The 23,671-nt window shown below is 32.8% G+C and overlaps 1 protein-coding gene across 1 annotated transcript in view; it reads left to right on the top strand.

Moving 5' to 3' along the window:
• Positions 1–2,967: 2,967 nt before the first annotated feature.
• Positions 2,968–23,671, top strand: part of LOC106107719 — a 45,420-nt gene continuing 24,716 nt past the window's right edge. Inside the window, exons 1-3 of the mRNA XM_013288704.1 lie at positions 2,968–3,131; positions 22,930–23,026; positions 23,577–23,667. Coding sequence (XP_013144158.1) covers positions 22,961–23,026; positions 23,577–23,667 — 157 coding nt within the window. The 5' untranslated portion in view covers positions 2,968–3,131; positions 22,930–22,960. The remainder of the gene's footprint in view (positions 3,132–22,929; positions 23,027–23,576; positions 23,668–23,671) is intronic.

A 23,671-nucleotide genomic window follows, 5' to 3' on the forward strand; every position in this document is an offset into this window, starting at 1 on the left:
ATCATCTATTCAAAACTATCGGATTTACAATATTATAGTATGATGAACTTTGTTTGCCAAAATAATTTCGTCTTATCAAAAAAATATCCTACAAGTTAATTTTCTCATTCTAACGAAAAATAACTGGTTTACCGTATTTACAAGATGCGTTAACATAATAATTATTTTTTACGCAATAGAGCTGGGTCACCGAGTTGAAGGTCGAGTCCCTGGCCCCATTAGAACCAGCTCACCTCAGCATTTCGCTGGAGTCAATGGAATTATTCAACGCACTGCGGACCTATTAATATATGTGCATATTTTATTAAATTTTTGTCATATTAAGTTAAATAGTACAATTAAATAATAAAGATTAAAATGGTTGCATCCTTATTGGAATATTTTGGTCGACTAATAGAAGTTTACGTCTGCGGTATATTGAAACCACATATAGAGTAAATGGCTCGATAGATAGAAAAATCTGTATTTAAGATTTCAAATACGGGGTTAATTGGATTTGCAAAATAAATATAATATAACTAACTTTTTCTATGTAGATACACACATCGCATTCTGGTTTATCGCCTATTTGTAATATCAGAAGAGAAAGTCCAGAATTCGGGAAGATGTATTTGCGTTTCTATTTTCTATCTGTCCTCAAGTCGCGTTTGTTCCGGGTAATCTCCGAAACGGCTGGACTGATTTCGACCGGTATTTCACTGAAGGGTAGCTGATATAGACGGACATATTATAGGTTACTTTTTTATCTGAATATTGCGCGGACGAAGTCGATCGCAACAGCTCGTTCCGTATAAACTGTTCAATCAATTCAATTTAAAAAATCACTTGCCGTGAAAAAATATGGACAATTTTTTTTTTAATATAAACAATTTTTATAATAGAACGAATACATTTGTATAATTCAATGTCAAAATGACTAACTGAATGTAATTTGTTAAAATATGCAGATAATGGTTAAATATTATGTCGATATAGTCCTCACAAAAAACATCAATTTAGTATAAAAAAAAATTATTAATTTTTTTGACGCTAGATGGCGTTATGTCGTTTACTAGTGTCATTGTGTAGTGCGTCTCTAATCAACTTCATTGTATTAACAATGGATCAAACGTATTCCAATTCAAATGCGCAGTTCAGATAAAAGGACTACAGAAAATTGAATAACAAGGGCATTTAACTATTCGACTACCGGTCAATTGACTAGTGTAGACAAAACATTAAGGTTTTTTATATCGGTTAAACGCTCATGCGATATTTGAAACTTATTAAGAACCCTTCCCAGCATTTTCTTATAAGGAAGAAAAGTGGAGACGGCGCATAGGAAGGGGAAATATCTTGCTTATCATCGTCTCCTCCGTCAACTAAGGGTAGGCAACGCATTTGCAATCGTGGATGTCTTTGAGGTCGTTTCGTTTTTGCGATGAATTCAGATGGCCTTTGCTCGTTTGCCACCTTATGAAAATGCAGAACGGCTTAACTCACGTATGGTCGTAATTAGGCTATGTTTTTGTTAAGAATAAATTTTAATTAAAAGATAAGACAATGTTTGTTACTTGTGTCCACGTGACATATTAAAAGTTGTAAACACTCCACATGTGTTTAAATTATTTGACAACATTTATTGGCATTTTATGGGTTTCCCTTGACTTTATTTTATAAATCATGGTTTAGTTGAGCAATGTTTATGATGGATGGATACCAGTGTTGCGACATCATTTTTGATGGAACAACGAAACAAATATTGACTAGTTAGATTAGTGTTTACATCATTTTATATAACAGCGTATTTTTATAGATTGAGCTGGATTCAAACCCACGACAATTTGATTAGCAAAAGTAACCTTTAGGTTACTGGCAATTCAACTTCTTTTTATTTGCATGTTTTCCTAGTTCTGTGGAGTTGTTTTGATCTTATTATTGTAACTGAGTATTATTACTTAGAATAATCTTGTTTTTTACCATTTTGACATTTTGCCTGTTTAGTGCATAATTATTACTTTTTATTATATAATATACTTCAAGGTTAATTGCTAGCAAATGATGCGCTTTACGTCTCATATAATTAAAGTAACCATTTCCGTATTACACGTGTATAGAAAACTAAACCAACTTAATCAACACTTAAGGCCTCTCTATGACCACTTAACTGAGTGAGGATTTCTCTTATATACGGTATCGTACAATATATGCTTAATTTACATTAATACACAGTAAAACTTTAATTATGAAAAAAATGGTAAAAATCTCATTCTGAATGCAAAATAAAATCGTATTTTTTATTTCTTTATAAGTCCGAAATGTGCTTTTTATACCGGATAAGCCGGAGGTAACACAGGTCTAAAATTTAAAGAATAATAATTAAAAAACCCTGACGTAACTGTGCAGATTCTAAACACGATAAAAAGTGCTATTACTTTACTAAAAGCGTTTTTCCCGAATTATGTTTACGTGATAATTGCAACGTCATGTTCCATTGTTGAAAGACTTGTGCCGGCGTTGGGGTACAGTGCGGTTGGGCGACGGCCCCGGGCTGGACAGAAAGGAACGCCACAAATCTGCGAATAGACTCACAAAAGCCTGTTATACCTAAAGCTAGTAAACTGGGGGTGCTGTATTTAAGCCGAGGGCTGTACTGGAATTGTACAGAGAATATGGAGAGATTCCCAATTTACATACATTTAATCTTGCTTAGTCTTTACGATGGCATACATGTTCATACATACACGTTCATACAGACTGCGGATACTCTTTTAAAATATCCATGCATTTGACAAAGGACCGGATAGACCGATATAGGTCATTTTTAAATAAGCATAATTTCATGGTAAATATCGTGACTGCTTCTCGACCAAAAGAACTGACATTAAACAATAAAACAGCGATTGGCGTGAAATCTTCCGCGGCGTGACGTCACATTTGTTTTTTTTATTGGAGGCCTGCGCGTGCGCAGACGGTTCATCTCGTGTTGCAGTGTCGTGTGTCAGTCGGTGCGCAAAGGCCGAGGGTCGTGGACGCGTACAACCTTTTTTAACTAAATGTTACGCGAGTTTTGTATTTAAAATATTATTGAAAATTATATTATTGTGAACTGTGAAGTGAAAACAGGCGCCTTTCAAAAGAAGTTTATTGTTGTAAGTTTAAATAAAGATTGTTATAATTGAAAACTACCCTATAGTTAGTCTTAAACAATGTTATATGTTCATAAATATTTTTAATTTTACATGGTATTACGAAAATACATGTATTTCATAGTTTTAGATAAAAGATACAGAGTTATACATATCAAAAAATAAAAAATAAAAACAATGACTATTCTTGTTAATATTAACAATAATTCTAAATAATCCGGTTTCTAAGTATTACAATAATATTTAAATATGAAAATGTATTTCTAACATTCTCTGAGAGCTTCGTCTATTACTCTTTAACTGTTTAGATTTAGAATGATTTATCTACTTTGTAGTTACAACAAAAAGCTTTTCAGAAGCTTTTCAACATTTTGTAATAAAATTTTCCTTACAGATTTTTAAACCTTATCCAATAAATCTAATAGGTTTTAGATAACGGAATATCGATAATTAAGTATTAGTAATCCCCTAATATTAATTACATAAGCCCTTAAAGGTAACGCTAGGAGGTAACGTCTAGGAGGCGAGGAGGCCGAGGCCTAGGAGGAAACTTTTGAGGTGAGGCTACTAGGTGTAGGGGATTATTCATGTTATTTTTTATGTTTAAAATACAAGTGAAGTCGGAATTTTATCGTTTGTATAAACAACAGTGTTAAAATAAATACGCATCTATCACCTGATAACCAAATTTGTAATTTCTTTAAATTATTGATTTTTTCAGCGAAGTCGTATCGTAAAAAATGAGACGTATAATGTGATTATTTTTTTTATGTTTACTTGTTTACATAATATCGTTGAAGTCTTTTAAACGAGCATAGTGTAGCTCTGAATGGTTTATTTTATTTACTTTTGTACATAACTTTATATATTATGTAATAAAACTTTGCATAATCATGAATATGCCCATATTATGTTTCATATTATGATAAAAAAGTAGTGTAACAAACTAATGTATAATGTTTTGTATTTATGTTATTCAATCATTTTGATCTTATGAATCATGTAAACAAAATATTATAAGTTAAACTTTGTTGAGATAACATTAATAAATCTAAAGAAAGTAAAATATTATTTAAAAAGTGCGTGTAATGTGTTTTAATAACATTTGTGTTGTACATCATACTTTATAAGATGGTCTCTTATTTGTACAGTCAGCTTCACAGATCATCATCAACTTACTGTTCTTCCATACATCTCTATCAGCTGTCATATCTGAACCCACCTTCTTAAGCATATCCTCTTCCAAACAATCCATACTTTCTTCGGTCTTCCTCTACCTTTGTAGCCATCCAACATTCAATCTTAACACTTTCAGTTTTATAGATACGTACACATTTACAAAAAAAAATATGTAAGCACTAGATTTCGCCCCCGACTCCGTCCGGATGGATTTGAAAACAAACAAAATCATACCTTATGTGTTATTCTATACTATGCTTTACATGTTTGCCAAATTTCATCGAGAACCGTTCAGCAGTTTAGATGGCAAACTAACAGACAAGTATCTAAACTTTCGCATTTATAACATTACTAAGTAAGAATTAAGATGTGTCAGTCTTTACGCTTCCTACCATAAACACATGTTATTGTTATTAATTAAATTTTTATGGAAATCTAATAATTCGTTTTACAATGTTGGTTCAATAACATATAATAAATGGTATTTCGGTACAGCTGAACAAATTCTACAATACTCTTCAAAATCCTTGATTCATTTTGCAGAAAACTTACTTTTGCTTGTCTCGATGTTTTAATTTATAATAAGTAATGCTTTTTTGCTTACATTTACAAATAAATTGGGTTTAATAATTTTTTTGTAACTTTGTAATTATTTCACACGCTTCTTAAACTTATGAAACATAATTATATATTTTTAAATAATTACTAACTTAATTATTTCCAATTAATAAGATACATGATTAATATAATAACATTGTAAGATAAATAAAATTAGTAATTGTTAATTCATCACTAATAAGGAAGACTCTTTGATATTTAATATTCTCGCGATTTCGTTCGCTTGAAAGAAAAAATATAGCCTATGTAACTAATTGGTAACGCAGCTTTTTGATGGTGTAAGAATTTTTGAAATCGGCCAAATAATTTCTGACTTATTTCAATAAATACAAAAATCTTTCCTCTTTATAATATTAGTATAAATGTAGTTATAACCTTAATGGACAATTAATGCAATAATTAAATTTTTATGTGTTGAGCAAACTTGTTTAACCGCGCTACATCAAGATCTACCTAGAATAAGCCCTTAGTAAAGGACAGAAATACCTAATTCTAGTTTTAAATTAAGTGTACTAAAATGCGTGACGTTTATTGGGTCTTGGAATTAGCTATTTTACCTATCTGTTACCTTAAGTGTCACATTTCTTTGGTTAAGGAAGTATAAAAAGTCTCTCAGTGGTTTTCCTCAATGAACTATATTAATTGCCTCATGTTTCTATTATCTTATTATTCAATAAGGTGTTATAAATAAGGTTCTATTATTACATTGATATTTTATTACTATAAATGCGAATGGTTTAATTGCTTGGTAATTTTAAAGATTTTTTTTATAACATAAGGTGGCAAACGAGTAGGCGGCCACCTGAATCCACCGAAATAGCAAGCGACCGCTGCCTATAAAAATCCGCAAATGCAGATGCATACCTTTAATTAACGGAGGAGGAGACGCACATAAAGTGGACATTTTTCCTTCCTATGCGTCTCCTCCACCGTCAAATGCACATTTCCTTCCCATCCTTTCCTCTTAAAAAAAGCGTTTAAAATTAGGCCTCGGATTTGAGAATTTATTCCAGTGTGTTTTGATAATGCACCATTTTGGCGGGAATCTAGACTGAATATCGAAGTGAATTATGATCTTTACAAATTATTTAGTCTAAAACTAAGGATTGTTTTTAGGATAAAGAGGAACTCGATTCTTAGCTGGTCTTTTGGGATATAACTCATATCAAATCAATATTTGTTTAAAGTGAATTTAGTTGAAGTATTTGTTTAGGTCGTATAATCCGTGTAAGGCAGCGCTGAGGCAATGCACTTGATACAATCTCCACCGCAATAAGTCTTACCGAAGCTGTGTATAGCATTTACATATAATGGATCACAAAGTCTAGTGATTGTACTACCTGGATAGTTTTAGTTACAAGGTCCGATCCCAGCTAAAATAAAAATTCTGTCTTTAAAATAGTCCCTTTAACATTTTTGTCTACTAAACCTATTAAAAGCCTTATTAAAAATTTGAAGGTAATAGATCTGTTAAATATAACTATATCAAAACTTTTTACAATAGTCGAAGTACATGTAATCATAATATGGATGTGATCTTTGTATGATCTATACTATTATAATAAAGCGTAAACACACACTTCTTTGTTACCTAAGATGTCAGCATATTTTTGATATTTTTTTATTAAAATCCCTACACTTGCATCACGCTTTAGGCTATATATTTTCACGCTATTAAACTTAAGCGGTAATTTGGATAAAATCCCTAATGTGGGAAAAAGACCATAAGTTGCTGCCAACGTCAAGGAAGCAAGGTTGCCATGGTTTGTCATGTAATGTCATTTTGACATTTGCTTTGATAATTTGACAAATGTAAGCAATGAAATAAAATTTTTGATAATTCCATGCGGATGAAGCCGCACTTGAACAGCAAGTTAGAAATAATTTACCATGAAGAAAGATGACCGATATAATAGCTCAATGCATCAATTACAGTAAGTCGGTAACCACCGCATCCATAATGTCCTCACGAGTAATTGCGGCGATTACTAAACCGTATTAACTAACAGCAAATGCAGTTTGATTGAAGAAAATTGATACTTCGCGGAAAAAAATACTACGGAAAATTATTCAGAATGTATTCCGGAAAAGGAACGTAAGACTACAATTTCTTTGGTCGAAAATATGACGATAGCTGTTGTTCGCGACTTCGTCTACATTGAATTAAAAAAATAAGAAATGTAGCCTATGTTACTCAGAGATAGTAGCATTTTAACAGTGGAAGAATTGCTGAAAATCTTACGGTTTTATAATATTAGTATAGAAGTATAGATAAACTAACTTACCTCTACTCCAAGTTGCTTTGTTTAAGTACTTGAGCTTTTTGGATTATCCATATTTTTTTAATTTGAATTTAATTTAGACACTGAGCTATCAACCTTTTTAAACTTTTAATAAAAAAAATTTACGGAACCTCGTCTTTCATAATAAACATGCAAGTGTGAGGATAGACTGTAAGAACACATAGTGTTAAGTACACAATGTGTTCATTTTTTTTATTCCACGCGGACGGAGTCGTGGGCGAAAGCTAGTATTATTAATAGCAACAGATTAATAGAATAAGTTGCCATAACTTGTAATAATAATCTTATAAGTACTTAATAAAACTTGTATTAATAATAAAATGTTCACACAATACTAATATCTCATTACTTATCGCGCAAATAACTTTGACCTTATGTTGAATTTATATCTTATAATATTTTAATTAATTTGTTTCCGACGTTTTTCCGCAAATTACAGCAAAGATTTTACTAACATAAAATTAATCTAAGGTAATAATTACATAACTTGTTTTAAATGTAACTTTTCAAGTAATTTCTTTAAATATATTTAACTAGCTTTCTGTAACTCCGTCCGCGTGGAATTAACAATAAACAAGAGGAAGTAGCCTATATGTTCTTCCAGACTGTCCTCTACGTCATCATCAACGTCCACTTACCCTTATCCCTTACGAAGGGTCGCCACAGTATGTGCTACTTTTCCATACATCTCTATCAGTCACCATATGTAAATCCACTCCTTTCTTAAGCATATCCTCTGTCACACAATCCATCCATACTTTCTTCGGTCTTTCTTTAACCGCTGTAGCCATCCACATTCATTCTTAACACTAACTTAGACTGTCCTCTACGTTCATATCAGATTTTATCCAGATCCGTTCAGCTGTTTATGCTACATCCATCCATCCATCTAAACTTTCGCGTTTATAATATTAGTAAAATCTATACAAGTAATAAGTAATTAAATGTATTTGTGCGGCGGATACGGTGCGGTGTCGTGTCGCAAGATATCCGCCGTGCAAACCGATAGGATAAACATTGCCACTTGCGTCACCACTTGCAGCTCACTTCAGTGCGAACTACACCGAATTATTGACATTTGCAATGTTTATGTACAAATACAATTTACGACACTGCATGTTACGCGTAACATGTTACTTAGCGAGTATTGTTGCTGTCAGTATGTAGTGTTTCAGGGAAAGTACCTACTTTAAAATTCGCATGTTTTTAAGTAATAAATCTTGTAAACAAATGCTATTAAAAATTTAAAGTTCACATTGCTGTGGAAACGGAGAATTGAAGATTTTTACGTCAATATGACAAATGTAGTTTCTGCAAATGATTTTACGAACCCTGATTGTGTTATCGAAAGAATAAATTTTGCTTCGACATGTACTCTAATATGTAACTCAAATTTTAAAGCGTCGTTGATTTAATTTTTATTTACTAAAAATTGCAGTCATAAATTCATCTCAGACACGTTTATTCGGTTACTGTTATAAAGTCACGTATGTTAAATCTTTATTCGAGTATTTAACACGTGAGGTAATTAACAACAAGGTTACACTTTACGTATCTAATAAAATTATGAAAGAATTGCAACCTTTGACGTTATTACACCTTTTTCTTTCATTTCAGCGGTATTTGTATTATCTATATACTAACATTATAAAGAGGAAAGATTTGCATTTTTGTATTGAAATAATTCAAAAACTACTGGACCGATTTTAAAAATTCTTGTACCATTAAAAAGCTATATTATCACTGAGTAACATAGCCTATGTTTTTACTATTTTTTTAATTTCTCACGGGCGAAGCCGCGAGCAACAGCTTCTAATACATATTTAGAAGTTCACAATAAAGTCAGAAACAAAAAATAATTATATAAAAGTGTACTAATTAAACGTATAACCTTTAAAAGTCTTTTTAAGTTTTGTTACTTTTTGTTTTTTTTTTGTTTTTATTTTGCTGGTAGACCGGTCAGTGACTTACGAAGCGTAGGAACTGGTCCTGTAACATCAGCCCCGTAGGATGTTTCGAGACAACACGCTATTGTCAGGATAAATGAAGGCTCACAGAACTTATAAGTTATATTAAATTACGTTGCAGTTAAACCGAGCAAGGAGACCTTGGAACTCAATAAAGCACTTGAATATTTGAATTATGATTGAACAGGCCCATGAATAGCTTTGACACGTAGATTTCATCCTATAAAGAAACGATCCTTTCATATCATACTAATATAAAGAGGAAAACTTTGTATGTTTGATTGAAATGAAATAACTGAAAAACGACTGGACCGATTTCAAAAATACTTTCACCAATAAAAGCTACGTTGTTGGTGAGTAACATAGGCTATGTTTTATATTATTGTTTAATTTCACGCGGAAGGAGTCGCGGGCGAAAGCTAGTTTACAATAGATTTACATATCTGCTCTTTGATGGTGATTTGTTTGTAGTTGCGACAGCTGGGATACTATATCCTGTAATGCTAAAAACGCTTATCGCGTTAACAGAAGTTATGGATTACAAGGTTTAACAGAACCGATGTTTACGCAGTGGTATAGAATTTCCAAGAAACTATTACGCTGGAAAACAACACCAGTCGAGTCAATGAACATATTCATAGTTTCAAAGAACCACGACTTTGTAATCACAGAATAAACCAAACACAGTCAGATTAAAATTTATAATGTTATTTACCAAACATACATACAAATATTAATACTTCACCTAGAATTTTTGTTTTAATATGCTAAACACAAAAATATTAAATGAAACTCTTTTATATCTGTTGGAGTTTCTATATGTTTGTATACTGGCAGGCGACACTGTACACACAGAGGATGGTTTTTAATATTAGAATAGTATATTTTAAATTATAAAGAATTGTATATTTAATGTTGGATACATGACTTCACATCTCGACACGTACCAAGAAACATAGTAGGACTTATAGAATAGCATTTGTATAAAATGTGGTTTTGATATTATAAATATAATGATTAACTAGATGAAGAAAGTGTTTCAATAGCCCCACACCTCCAGAGCCCCGGACGGAGAAAAGTAACCGTCCAACAATATCCTATCTCCTTTTTTCGTTACAAATTTCATTAGAGTATAATATTTTTACCAAAATCTTTATTTAATAACTAGCTTTTATCCATGACTGGCCGCGCGGAAAGTAGCAAATAGCCTGTGATTATATTCTAAATCTGTGCCAAATTAATAATAATAATAATAATAAAGATTCTTTATTGTCAATCATTGATTGAAGGATCAATATTGCTTTGGCTTCTTAACTAGGGATTCCTGTGTTTAAGGAGCCAATGCCTTCCCTTTCAGTTACCTTTTAACAACAAAAAATAAAATAATTGTAATTGTATCGATATCTTTTAAGCTATTATGAAGATAATAAACATTCATCTCCTTGTCTCCACCACCTTATTCAGGTAACGTCTAAAAATCATTTTATTTTGCACTATGTAAATACTTATGAGGGGAAGTTGATTCTGTTAGTATATGACAATCCTTCTAAGTGCGTGTCAACAATCAAAACCACGTCAATGTGTCAAGTGTAATATTGACATCAGCATGGCTTGCACATAACTGTTTACCGAAGCAATGTATCTAAATATTGCGATACAGTGTACAAACTAAAGTGAGAAGTAAATAAGGAATAATTGGTGTAACAACGTGATGTCACTGTCCGTATATGATTGGAGATATAATTTAGACAGACAGAAATTAAAACTGCTGTGTTTACTAATATTATAATAGCAAAAGATTTCGAATAGAGATTTGTTACTATATGATACCATAACAAACCAACAGATGTCGCTGAAATTTGGCAAAAATGTAAAACAGTCTGAAGGAACACATACTCTTAATTATGTGTTTTCAATCGCGGTCGGAAACTTTAAAAATAATCGGAATTACGATTGATAAATCCTTTTTAACAGAAAAAGTAAAGCAGAAAATGTAATAGTTTCAAATATGTTAAGTTATATTTTGTTTGACAAAAGTATGACTTAATTTAACAGATTCTCAATGAATAATCATCGAAATAACCTATCTATGTTTTTGTGAATGTCGTAAGTTAGTGGGTCGTTCGTGAATTGAACAGCAGTGATATTCTCACGCCAATCAATATGTTGTGTTGCATAATTTCTTTGTTTTCATTCGTAACATTTCCCTCGTTCTGTCGAACATTGTATTAGTTTTTGATTATGTTAATTTGTTACATGTTAAGTGATCTATTTTTACTTTACTATCGTTTTTATTAAGTGATATAGCTTATATTACATTCCGTTTTTAAATAAATTAGACAATTCACACATTACTTGTATCGGATTCTATGATTTTTTTATATATTTTTAACAATTAGCCACATGAACACAATCTTTTAATAAAGAGTGGTATTGAAGATTCAGTTGCACAATGTCGTATCGTGACGTGTCGTGTGACGCAATGGACCGCGACCAGTCCGACCAGTCGCAGAGTCGACACTATTACTGTGTCACATTCGATCTCGTCACATTTACACAATCATTCCTATTATTTATTAATAATACGTATCCATTCTGTTATTTTTTTTTCTAGTAAGCTCAAGTTATCTTCAAAGTTGATTTTATAAGCCTGTTTTTTTCCTTAATATATTTTTATTTAATATATTAACTGACATATTCAAAGACGTTATTAAGGGAGTCTGGTAGTGTAATTTACAACGTGTACTTATCCCTAAGAAGGGTCGGCATAGTATGTACTGCTCTTCCATACATCTTTCATACAATCTATCTATACTTTCTTAGATTATCCGATGTTTGTAATCATCTACAGTCAGGTACTTAATAAAATATTTCTAACTTAGTAAAATAACTTTGGGCGAACAAGTTTGTAACGTTCTTGACGGTGGACGGTCAGTTTTGCAAAATTAAAACACGAAATCCTTTAATGTGACTAAAACAGGTCCAATTACGTTCAAAAACCTGTCGCAGATATTTAATAAAACCAGGTCAAAGATTTATATTAGGACCTTAAACTTTGCAATGACGCGGCAATGTTGTCCGGTTTCTGCACGAGTATTACTATATTATAAAGTTAAATAACTTTGTTATTCTTTCAGACATAAATCGCCGGAACTTCCGTATAGATAAATTCTTTACTTCATTGTCTATCGAATGTAATAATTCTTTATGAGTGAAAATATAACTATATTAAAGATAAGATTTCATTTATTTGCGGTTTTCACAAATTTTACTTATGAAACTGAAACAAAACGGCTTGGGTATCAAACCTAATCAAGCAATTCCGCGTTTCGTCTGATGAGTGTGGTGCCGGAGGCCCAACTTTAATCTCTTTTCCTATCCACTCCTTTTTTCATAAGAAAAGGATGAATAGTGAACGTGTATTTGACGGCGGAGGAGACACAAAGGAAGAGGAAATGTCTTATGTGCGTCTCCTCCACCGTCGATAAAGGGTAGGTAACGCATCGGCTATTACGAATGTCTATTGGTAGCGGTCGCTTCGCCATTCGGCGGATTTAGGTGGCTGCTTGCTCGTTTGCCACCTTATAATATATAAAAACATTATTAATAGATTAATTAAAAACATTAGTAACTATATTAAATTGTGGGCGTGTATGTCGGAGATAATGAACTAACAATCGCGTAACATTAGAAACACCATCCTTAGATAACCATCATTTTAAATGAAAACTGCACAACACATTCTAATAGGATTGCAATCATTTACAGAGATTAACGACTTGACTTTATAACAGCAATCGATAGTCGCCTTGACATCTATCATGCGATGCACATTCAGCCAGTACTCAAAATTATTAGTTGCCAGCAACTCTAATCTTTCAAAAAAAAAACATACAGACGAATTGAGTACCTCCTTCTTTTGGGAAGTCGGTCAAAAAGTAACAAGCATTTTACCCCGTTAAATATATACAAACAATATCACGTTGGGCGCAACAGATTTTCGTCCTCTTGGTTAAATTACCTTTAGTCGCCTCAAAAATACAAACAGAATATTGTATAAATTAACAAAAGCTATAGAAAATAACAGTTATCATACTTATCATACTAATATTATAAATGGATGTTTGTTAGGGTTTGTAGCCTAAACGGCTTAACGAATTTCGATGAAATGTGGTACAGATTTAGAGAATAGTCTGGAAGAACACATACGCTACTCCCTTTTGTTTTTTTTAATTCCACGCAGACGGAGTCGCGGGCGAAAGCTAGTGTGTGTATAAATTGAAGACTTTCAAATGGCCTATAATATATCGGACTCTAATAGAAATACGGCACGTGACATGATAGTTTCTGTTGCATTGGATATTTAACCAAAGCATATAGTCATAGGTACCCTTTAATTAATTCTGACACACATGCGGGCGTTTGAAAATATTTGAAATATTATTGTCTAATCTGTAAACTGTTGCGTAAATCTGAACTGGAAATTACCCTTTAGATAACATTCTCTATACTTCTATACTATTATAATAAAGCGTAAACACACACTTCTTTGTTCCCTAAGATGTCAGCAATTACAGCAGATTTTGGAATAATACTTTATTAATAAAAAGCCCTACACTTACGCTTTAGGCTATATATTTTTACGCCGTTAAACTTAGGGGTAAATATTTTGGATAAAAACCTAATGTGGGAAAAAGAACATAAGTTGTTGCCAACATCAAGGAAGCAAGGTTGCCATGGATTGTGCCATGTCATGACATTTTGATATTTGTTATTAATAATTTGAAAAATGTGAACAATAAAATGAAATTTTTATAAATTTATGCGCATAAAGTCGCATGGGAACAGCTAGTCAGTAATATTACGTTTGTCATTTTTAGAATAGTTTATTTATCTATGCTATTTATTCGTTTTAATAGTTTTCCTTCATTATTCAATTATTATAATTATTTACGGTAAGGGGCATTAACGATGTTATGGCTGACTTGCACATGACATGTAGTCATGTGTGTTATTACGTATTAATGAGACAGAACAGATGTTTTCTGCTATAAACAGGATGTCAAGGGTAATAGGAGACATCAGTAATAATAAATCAACTACAGCTTTTAAAACTGTAGGTTTCTCTAGTCTTTTTGTGTAGTAACTTTGATATTTTCGATGTTTACGGTTAAGAGCAGGTGCACATCTTTGACTGAAATATCTCACAAGAGTTGTGCGATTGTCGATTGTCGTTTGTTTCGCAATCCATTCAACTGTTTAGTTGCACAAATAAAAATCGTGTTAGTGTGCGCACCTCCAGCTAATAGGAATCACAGTTAAGGGTTTAAGTATGGTGCAGTCAAAGGTATGCGCCCTCTAGCGGAGACAAAAGAAAGAACATAACTTATAGAACGTGAAAGCGGGATCGCAAAGTGTAACATTTGAGTACTAGGCTCAGCTCCTATCAAAAACACATCGAGGTCGTACTCCAGTAAGCCTTTCGACATATTTTCATTAACAATCAAGGTTGATTTTTAAAGATTCGTACGTACGAACGTCCTTATTAACCTTGCTTTAACGCGTTTAAAGATAAAAAAATACATAATGAATAATAAAAGAAACAAAGTGACAGCAAGTCTCATGTTATACACGCATTGTTATAAATTCATATATAATATTGACTATCTAAGAATACTACGCTATTGGCTACAGGAAATGTTAATATTATCAAGATACACGTTAATGATATATAAATAAACATTACCTTCTGTTTGTTTGTGCATATTCCCTTGTATGTTATATTTGATAACAGTAATTTACTTCCCCATCCTTATATCCGAAATTCATATCATACTAGCTGTTGCTCGCGACTTCGTCTACGTAATTTAAGGATAAAAAAGTGGTCTATAATATACCCGTCTATGTCAGCTATCCAAGCCGTTTTGGAGATTACCCGAATTAAACGCGGCTTGCGAAAAGACAGACAGACAAAAGTTTTTTAATCGCGATTTACGTCATTAGCAACGAAAATACTTCATCTTCCTAAAATATGCAATTTTTCTTTTGATATTACAGACACTCCAATTTTATTATACGTATGGATAGGTAGATTACTATCCACGAAATAATTGTTCACGAATTAGAGTTACACATTACTTCTACACGAATATTATAAAGAGGAATTGTATATTTTTATGTAATTAATAAACTCAAGATACTAAGCCGATTTCTACAATTCTTTCACCATCAACAGCTACATTTCCACCGAGTAACATAGGCTGTATTATTACTTATTTATATCCGCGCGGACAACGTCGCAAACAAAATAGACTAGCTACAATAAAATATAATTGCCAGCAAGAAAGTATTACGTGTTGTTTAGTCTGTGTCTGTTAACTGCAAAAATTAAATAAAACATAATAACAAACCGGTTTGGTTCAAGAAAACAAAACAATTAAGTCTGAAGGTGTAACTCTTCAACTTTGGCCGCGTTTAATTTATTATCTTCGCAATTATAATGAGATTTTTGCAATCTTGAACAGATTTTTAAATTTAATTTCATGCGTCCCAAAACATTTTAACATATGATTTATTTTAAACCACATATTTAAATTACTCAATAATTTGAAAAGTCTGTAGAACAAAGTATAATAAAGCATTAAAATGATACAAATCTTCGTTCATCGCAGACTTTTTGTTTTTCTCAAGAATCACATTTTTACGTTAACTTAACTAAGGGAACAGTGTAATAAATTCACTGTAAAATGAAGTATTCAAACCGAAACCATAAAAACAATGAAAATAAAAGTTTTAAGAGATTTAAAAACATTCTGGAGTGTAATATTATATCGTAATATAATATAAGAGTCGTATTCCACTGTTGGCCTTGTAGACACCGGACTATGCAATCTGTTCATCGCGCGGGTTATTATGATTTATTTCCGCGCAGATATTAATTACGTTCAGCAACTAGTATATTATAAACATTTCTTAAACTTCAGTACAATAATGTTTCTGTTCTAAGTTAATATTTGAATATTCACCGAGTAAAATCGAGGGGACACAGAGGGCGCTGTTCATTAACGCTGGACTAAATATAACAAAACACCATCCATTTCACTGAGAACCTCACAGAATGGAGAAGAATCTTATAAGAGATCGCGACATTAAGAGCCTGTCCTATTACTTACTGATAGAGGCTCAGATAGCTTAAAAATGATGTCACTGTCAGATAAAGTAACAAAATCCGATATTTCCATTACATATTACACGTTGGATTGTTATCTGACAATTTACAAGAATTTAGTAGGACTAAGTAGAGAGAAAACGATGTAGAGAGAAATAGACTAGAGGCTACTAAGTAAATATAAGTTGGTTACCTTTATCGTTGCGTCGGAATTAATCTTTGTTACATTGCATTTTAAATGCTTCGTTTTGTTTTTAATTTTCCGATAATTTAATGTGATTTATTGAGGTAAGTATTGCAGAGGTATGGCGTGTCTGTATGGAGGTCGTAGTCGATTGTCTTACCAAGGCTTGTGTAGATTGATCAGTTTTTGTCAATAACTAAGTACAAATAGTCGTTATCTATGCTATTACATGAAAATTTATTTAAATGCACTGATATAATGTAGTCAAGATAAGCTTAAACAATTGGAATATACTTGTCTAATTTTTAAAAATGGGACCCACTAGCAACATTTCGGAAAAACAAGAATTATCAAAATCGGTCCACTAGCGGCGAAGTTATGCCGAATTGAGTACTTTTTTCTTTTGGGAAGTCGGTCAAAAATAGAATTCATCCCAAAACTCACAGAGTAAGGCTGATATCTATTCTAACATTAAGAGGAAATATTTGTATTTTTGTATGTATTCGAATAACTCAAAAACCACAGCGCCGATTTCAAAATTTCTTTCACAAATTACTAGCTACGTTATCATTGAGTAACATAGTGCAATGTTTATAAAAAAAAACTATTTCCGCGCGGACGAAGACGCCAGCAACAGCTCGTAAAACTTTGATTACGATTGTTGAGTTCCCTCGTTTCTTCGAAACCGAAAGCGACAATGTTTTCATAGACAAAAGGTATAGAAAGTCAGCATCGATGAGAATATTGAAAGATGCATGTAAATAATGAACTCTACATATACTATACCGATATAGGAAGCATTGATTGCGGAAACCACAATACAAATGCAACCACAATAGTATAAATATCGTTAATGGATCATTCTTCTGTTAATACTGACTCAACTTACATCTCGGATATGTTGATATGACAAGATATCTACATAATTGCTTTGAGCGTCAAATGACATATCAAGGCCTGCCTTTCTCCTGTGACAATGAAGACAGTCGTCTGTCATCTGTTATTTCATTGTCAAAAACATATTCATTCAGAAAACAGAGATTATCTAACGAGTATAAATTATAAGAAACATTGTAGTAATGTATTTAGTGTGTAGCAATTAAAAAACAAGTATATTCATGTAATAATAAACGATAAATTTATATCTATATTTTGTCTAAAACATTTATTACATACATGTATAGAGAGGTTTATGTGTGGTCGAATGATAGGAGAATGATTTAACAGTTGTAGGGCCCGCTTTAACATCTTCGCACTGCAGTGCCGGCTCGCCCGGTGTAATACCACGACCACACAGAAGCCAGACGCGAAGTGGAAACAATTCCGCGTTTTGTCTGATGAGTGTGATGCTGGAGGTCCAATTTTAGTCCCTTTCCCGTTCCACTTTTTTCTATTAAGGAAAGGATTGGGTAAGAAAGTGGCTTTGACGGTGTAGGAGACGCGTAGGAACGGATAGCATCCTCTTTATGTGCGTCTCCTCCTCCGTCGATTTAGGGATACTTTGTTATTTAATTGTATACTTGTTAAAAATTGTAAACAAAAGATAAACGCATAATGAACACTTTTCTGTGTGCTGGTTAAGATAATTACCTTTTTTTGTTTTAGCAAAAATCTAACCTCAAAGTCCTAAAGTTTACAATATGTATTATTCTCGAAACGATTTTTACGGAAATTCCAAATTGATATATATCAAATAAATTCACACAATCACGTTGACAGCTTGATAAAAACATTTTTATGCCAAAATAAACAGATTAGGAACATCTAATTTTCATTCAAACATACGAATAAACTTCCTGCCAATACAAAACCACAATAAGAATACAGCTCAGACTATATAAAACCGGGAAATGCTCTATAATGACATTGGATTGACATATGTCTCTGTTTTTTACATAGAGTATAAAAGGGTCGACAACAATATTTTCGACAGTTGAATACCGCAGTAGTATGTTCGTATGAGCCTTGCCAGTCACGCAGGATGTGCCTTATGTGCCATCCGAGTGATTCCATCACGAACTGTCATTAGAAACGAATCGTCGAATATTGTAACGAGTTTAATTTGATAACAACTGCTTTAAATTGTCAGCTACAAATGAATTAATTTAGCTTCCCATTTAATAGCATAATAAGACTGAATTGTGGGCGTCAAAAGAGATTTTAACAATGCAATAATATTGTTACGAGCGTGAGGGATAGAGTCAAAACGCCTTGAAATTTTCTGCGTTAATTTATTGGCGACTTAAAGAACAGGGATTCACTGCACTCACAAATCGTCCGTCAAGACTACACGATGCACGCAAACACTGAATCCCTAACACAGCGCACTTTACAGAACACTATTGACACTATTCACTAGCACTTTCACTCCGCGGTCACTTAATCTTCCTCGTAATTCGCTCAGGACTTCTTCTTCACAGTTCACTTTCCACCGTATCACTTCCCGAGTCACGACTGACTCCCCTAATATACCCCTCGTTATACATTTGTCATTTTATTCCAGAACTTTCTCGATAGTCAGAATTACATAAATTTCATAATGGAACATTCTCGAAGCCGTTTCGAATGTTCGAGATATCTTTTCGCGAACGTCATTTTCGCTGCTCGCGGCGATCGAACATTCTGGAAACAGCTCGATTATTCCTTGAATATGATTTTCGCTAGTTATCAATAGATGACGACGCGAGAATATATAGAAAATAAACGGCATTTATTACAATTAGGTAATCTGATTACCTTAGTTCTATGTAAAAAACATCATGTTTTTTAATAATAATAATACGGTCTACATAACTAGTAATGATCCATTTACCTCATAGATCTTCAAGCTAAATAATTTCTTCAAGGTTGTGCAAATTGACTGAAATTAATAACTAGTTACGGAAGATGTAACTACTAATGCCAATAATGCGTCAGTTCCTAACCGATATTATGTCAACAAACAACGCGAGAAGCCGCCACGACCAGGTTCAGTGAAAATATAACCTCTTTGGATGATAAATAGCCAAAGAGATGGCATACTGGCCACCAAGACTTTTGCCTATTTGAATGTAAAAAAAAAGGTAGTGAAAAACAATTGAAGCGCGGGAAACGAAAAACATGCTTGCAATTGTTTCAGATTAAAAGTAATTATATTGTAAATACGTATGTAATTTAATAAAGATGTTTTGTTTGATATAAAAGTGTATTTTGGCCGTATTGTGTCGCATCAAATATTAACAAAATAAGTACAGTCGGGTAAATTGGAAATGCTCCATTGCAAAAGCTACAATCTTTTGAATATTTTGAAACAAGACGTGGAACAAAAAACAAATACAATGCAGCTTATGAATGAATCTGTACGAAAGTCGGTTAGTGATACAGGGGTAGTGTTATTTCTATTATTATCCCTTCGTTTGTACTCATTGCTTTTATATTTAGTTACTTGTAGAGGCGGGTTTGTATTGTAATGAACAAGGCTATTTTTTCTGTAGTGTAACACTGCAGATTACCGCGACTGTACATATGGAAGGAAATCTCTTACTCGTCATTCATATAAAAAACTAGCTTTTGCTCGCGACTCCGTCCGCGTGAAATTATTAATAAACAAAAGTTAGTAGCCTATGTGTTCTTCCAGATTATGTTCCACATATTTAACAAACATCCATCCATCCATCTAAACTTTCGCATTTATAATATTAGTAAGATTGTAATGTCTCTTCCGTGAATATTTTTAAGGTCGATTTACTTTCCGGCTATAACTCATATCACTGCAACTATTATTGTATATATTATATTTCGCAATAAAATATTATTAGGTAGAAATATAATAAATAAGGAAATATCGTACATCGTAAAATATTTGCATACATACGCGTACCTTGAATATTGAAGAACCTTTAAAGTTTTCACAAAAACGCATCAGGAAATAGAAATTGCGGTAATCCGTTTAAATGTAAATAAATCACAAGACGAGGTCATTGACACAATGTCTTGAATAAATCATTATTACGTAGAAAATACGTTTTATGCGTTTCAATCTATACTTTTATAATAAAGTAAACGTAAACACGCACTTCTTAGTTGTTACAGCATATTTTTGAATAATTATTTTTTTAATAAAAAGTCCTACACTTGCGTCATGCTTTAGGCTATATATTTTTACGCCATTAAACCTAAGGGGTAAATATTTTGGATAAAAATCCTAATGTGAGAAAGAGACCATAAGTAGTTGCCAACATCAAGGAAGCTAGTTGTTATCATGTCATGTCATTTTGATATTGGTAATTGATAATTTGACAAATGTAAACAATGAAATAAAATTATCATAATTTCATGAGGATGAAGTCGCACGGGAACAGTTAGTAAAAAGTAATTTATAAAGATTTCTATACTCAAGTAATTATTAATTCTTACAGCATTATATTATTCTGTCTTTTCATGCCACCTTACTGGTTAAACTTAAATTCAAAATAAAAATTAACTTACTTCATAAAATTTAAGTTAGTAATCCCAACTGATTCACTTTCAATTTTTAAAACAAAACCAGATATCAATTAACTGAAGTTATAACTTACGTTCTCAACATTGTCAAGTTAACTACCATGTAGGTTAAGTCAGAAAGTAAATTACACTTGAGGACACGTTTTATTAGATCCGTTAATGATAGCCGAGTTTATATAAAGTCACGTATAATCTTACAAAACAGTGCAGCGTTAAATAAAACTACGCCATGTATTTTTTTATATAAGAAGGGGGCAAACGAGCGGCGGATGGTCACAAAGGTGATCAACGACGCCCATGGACATCAGCAACACCAAAGGAACTACAGATGCGTTGCCGGCCTTTGAAGAAATTGTAGGCTCGCTTCTTGAAGGACCCTAAGTCGTATTGGTTTTTAAATACCGCCGAGGACAGACCGTTCCACAACGCGGCTGTGCGGGGCAGAAAGTTCCGCGAAAACCGCACGAAATTGTAATTTTGTAACATATATCATAAGCAAGTCTGTCTGTCCTATCATTTGTTCCGGATAATCTCCGTAACGACTGGACTTTATACAGGAATTTTACTCGAAGTTTTTTCAGCTATGGGAGTAATTTAGGTTACTGTTTACTGTGACTAAGTCGCGGGCCACAGCTAGTTTTTAACAAAACTTATACAAGCAATTACTTTTGAGGAGAATTACGATGCATAATGAATACAAAATATGCAGTGCATTAAGGATTATGTTATAATATTAAATTAAAAAACTATTAAACGTTAAACTGTCAAAGATCAAGGACACGCAGTGACGTAAGTCTAGGTTAACAGATCAAGTTTATTCTCATAACTTAGAGGATACTAAGTATAAGGAGAATAGTTATAGCGCCTTCAAGTCGACTTACGAGTACAAGTTTTGGTTTATTTAATTTTATTTATTCAACTTTAGCTCTTATACGTAAAAATACCTGCAGCTGAATTCAAAATATATATTGCAATAGATATTTGACTAAAATTTTTAATTACGTAAAGAGTTGACTTTCCATTTTTATCTATTCTTTAAAATTAAGACAAATTGCGTTATTTTCATGTCAAGTTTATTATTTTCGTGGCTCTCTTTTTATGTTTATAAATAAAAGTATTTTATGCTTAGCATATTAATGTTTGAACCCTGACCTTTAGACATAACTCGTAATGTTGTAGTAACAAGTACTGCTTTAGTAAACTTTGATAAACGCACATCCACATGTCACAATATTTGGCTCGTCTTATATTATTCAACACTGTTACTGTGCCCATTGTCCAATTAACGTTGTTAATATCATTGCACACAATGTAAACGTAAACTATTCCTTTCGTTTTGAAGGTTAGTGTGGGTTTTCGCTGTTTAAGCACAGTAAGTACATGTTGATGTCACTGTTATTTTCTCTGAATGAATAGAGATAACAATATGTCTAAATTCAAGTATTTATACAGTGAAAATTCATGGTTGGAAATACAAGTCGAAGGGCTAGAGCTCAACGAATCGAATGTCTACAGTCTAGTGTATACCAAAGCGATTTCATGCCATTCTAAATTCCAAAATTTTACCTACTTGGTTAATTTTGAATTGTAGATCGTAATAGCTAAGTTATAAGGTATTTAATTTTGCATTTGCGTAGAAAACATGAAGCTAAAAAACACTTTCGCGTTTATGCAAACAGAAAAGAAATGCGACAAACATCGTTTGTTACCCGTTACTTACTAGTACGTAACGTATTGTAAAAGGTGAAAACCATCAATGGAAAATTGTACAAAAAAAAACAATTAATCAAGCAACAAAGCGTGTATAATGAATTTAAACGTCGGCGTGAAACCATACAATTATGTCTAAGTTTACAAATGTAAGAATTACGAAAATAAGTGTTGGTTATTTTGTTTGCAGTGATGGTGGCATTAACTATACGTGTGACAAGATGGCGGCGAGCCGGCAACTGCGGCTGCTGCTGTGGAAGGACTACCTCATCAGGAAAAGAAATCCGGTAGGTTGTAAATAACTAACCGAAAGTCACCACAATAGTTCTACATCGACCATAAAACCAGGAAACATAAGCACTTAGAGCCGTGACTTAAAGTTATTGATTTCAATTTGGCGCGATCTTGGAACCTCTATTCCTTCTAGAAACAACAAACTCGATTGCAGCTGCTATTAATAGTAAATATAAAATAATTTATCTTTTAAGAGAGCGGTACAAAACATAGCCCAAGTATTCTGTAGTCTTTTTTTTTAAGTGGGGAAATGCGTTAGCGCATACCACCGCGCCCTAAGAGGGGAAAGGCGCGGAGGTTATGTTGTGCTCTCTCCCGATAAACGGGAGCCTACCAACTAAAACTCCACTATCACTAAAGTATTCGTCACACTCCCCGGTGGTAAAGTATTCTGTAGTCTATTGAAGTCTTGCAGAGAAATAAAGTTTTGTCTTCATAAGTTGGAGAAGGAATCTAATTGCATAGGTTTTATCGAAGCCAGTATAATTTAATCTTTGAAAAATTAAAGAATCTCTGGGGTTTGTCATCCTTATTTTCTTGTAGATAACACTAGCAGGCGTCGTGTGGGGCACCGTGGTCATGATGAGCCTCTACATTGTCAGGAGCAACGTCGACAATCATGATTATCCCACGTGTAA

The sequence above is a fragment of the Papilio polytes genome, unplaced genomic scaffold (genome assembly GCF_000836215.1).
Source record: "Papilio polytes unplaced genomic scaffold, Ppol_1.0 DF821911.1, whole genome shotgun sequence".
NCBI lineage: Eukaryota > Metazoa > Arthropoda > Insecta > Lepidoptera > Papilionidae > Papilio > Papilio polytes.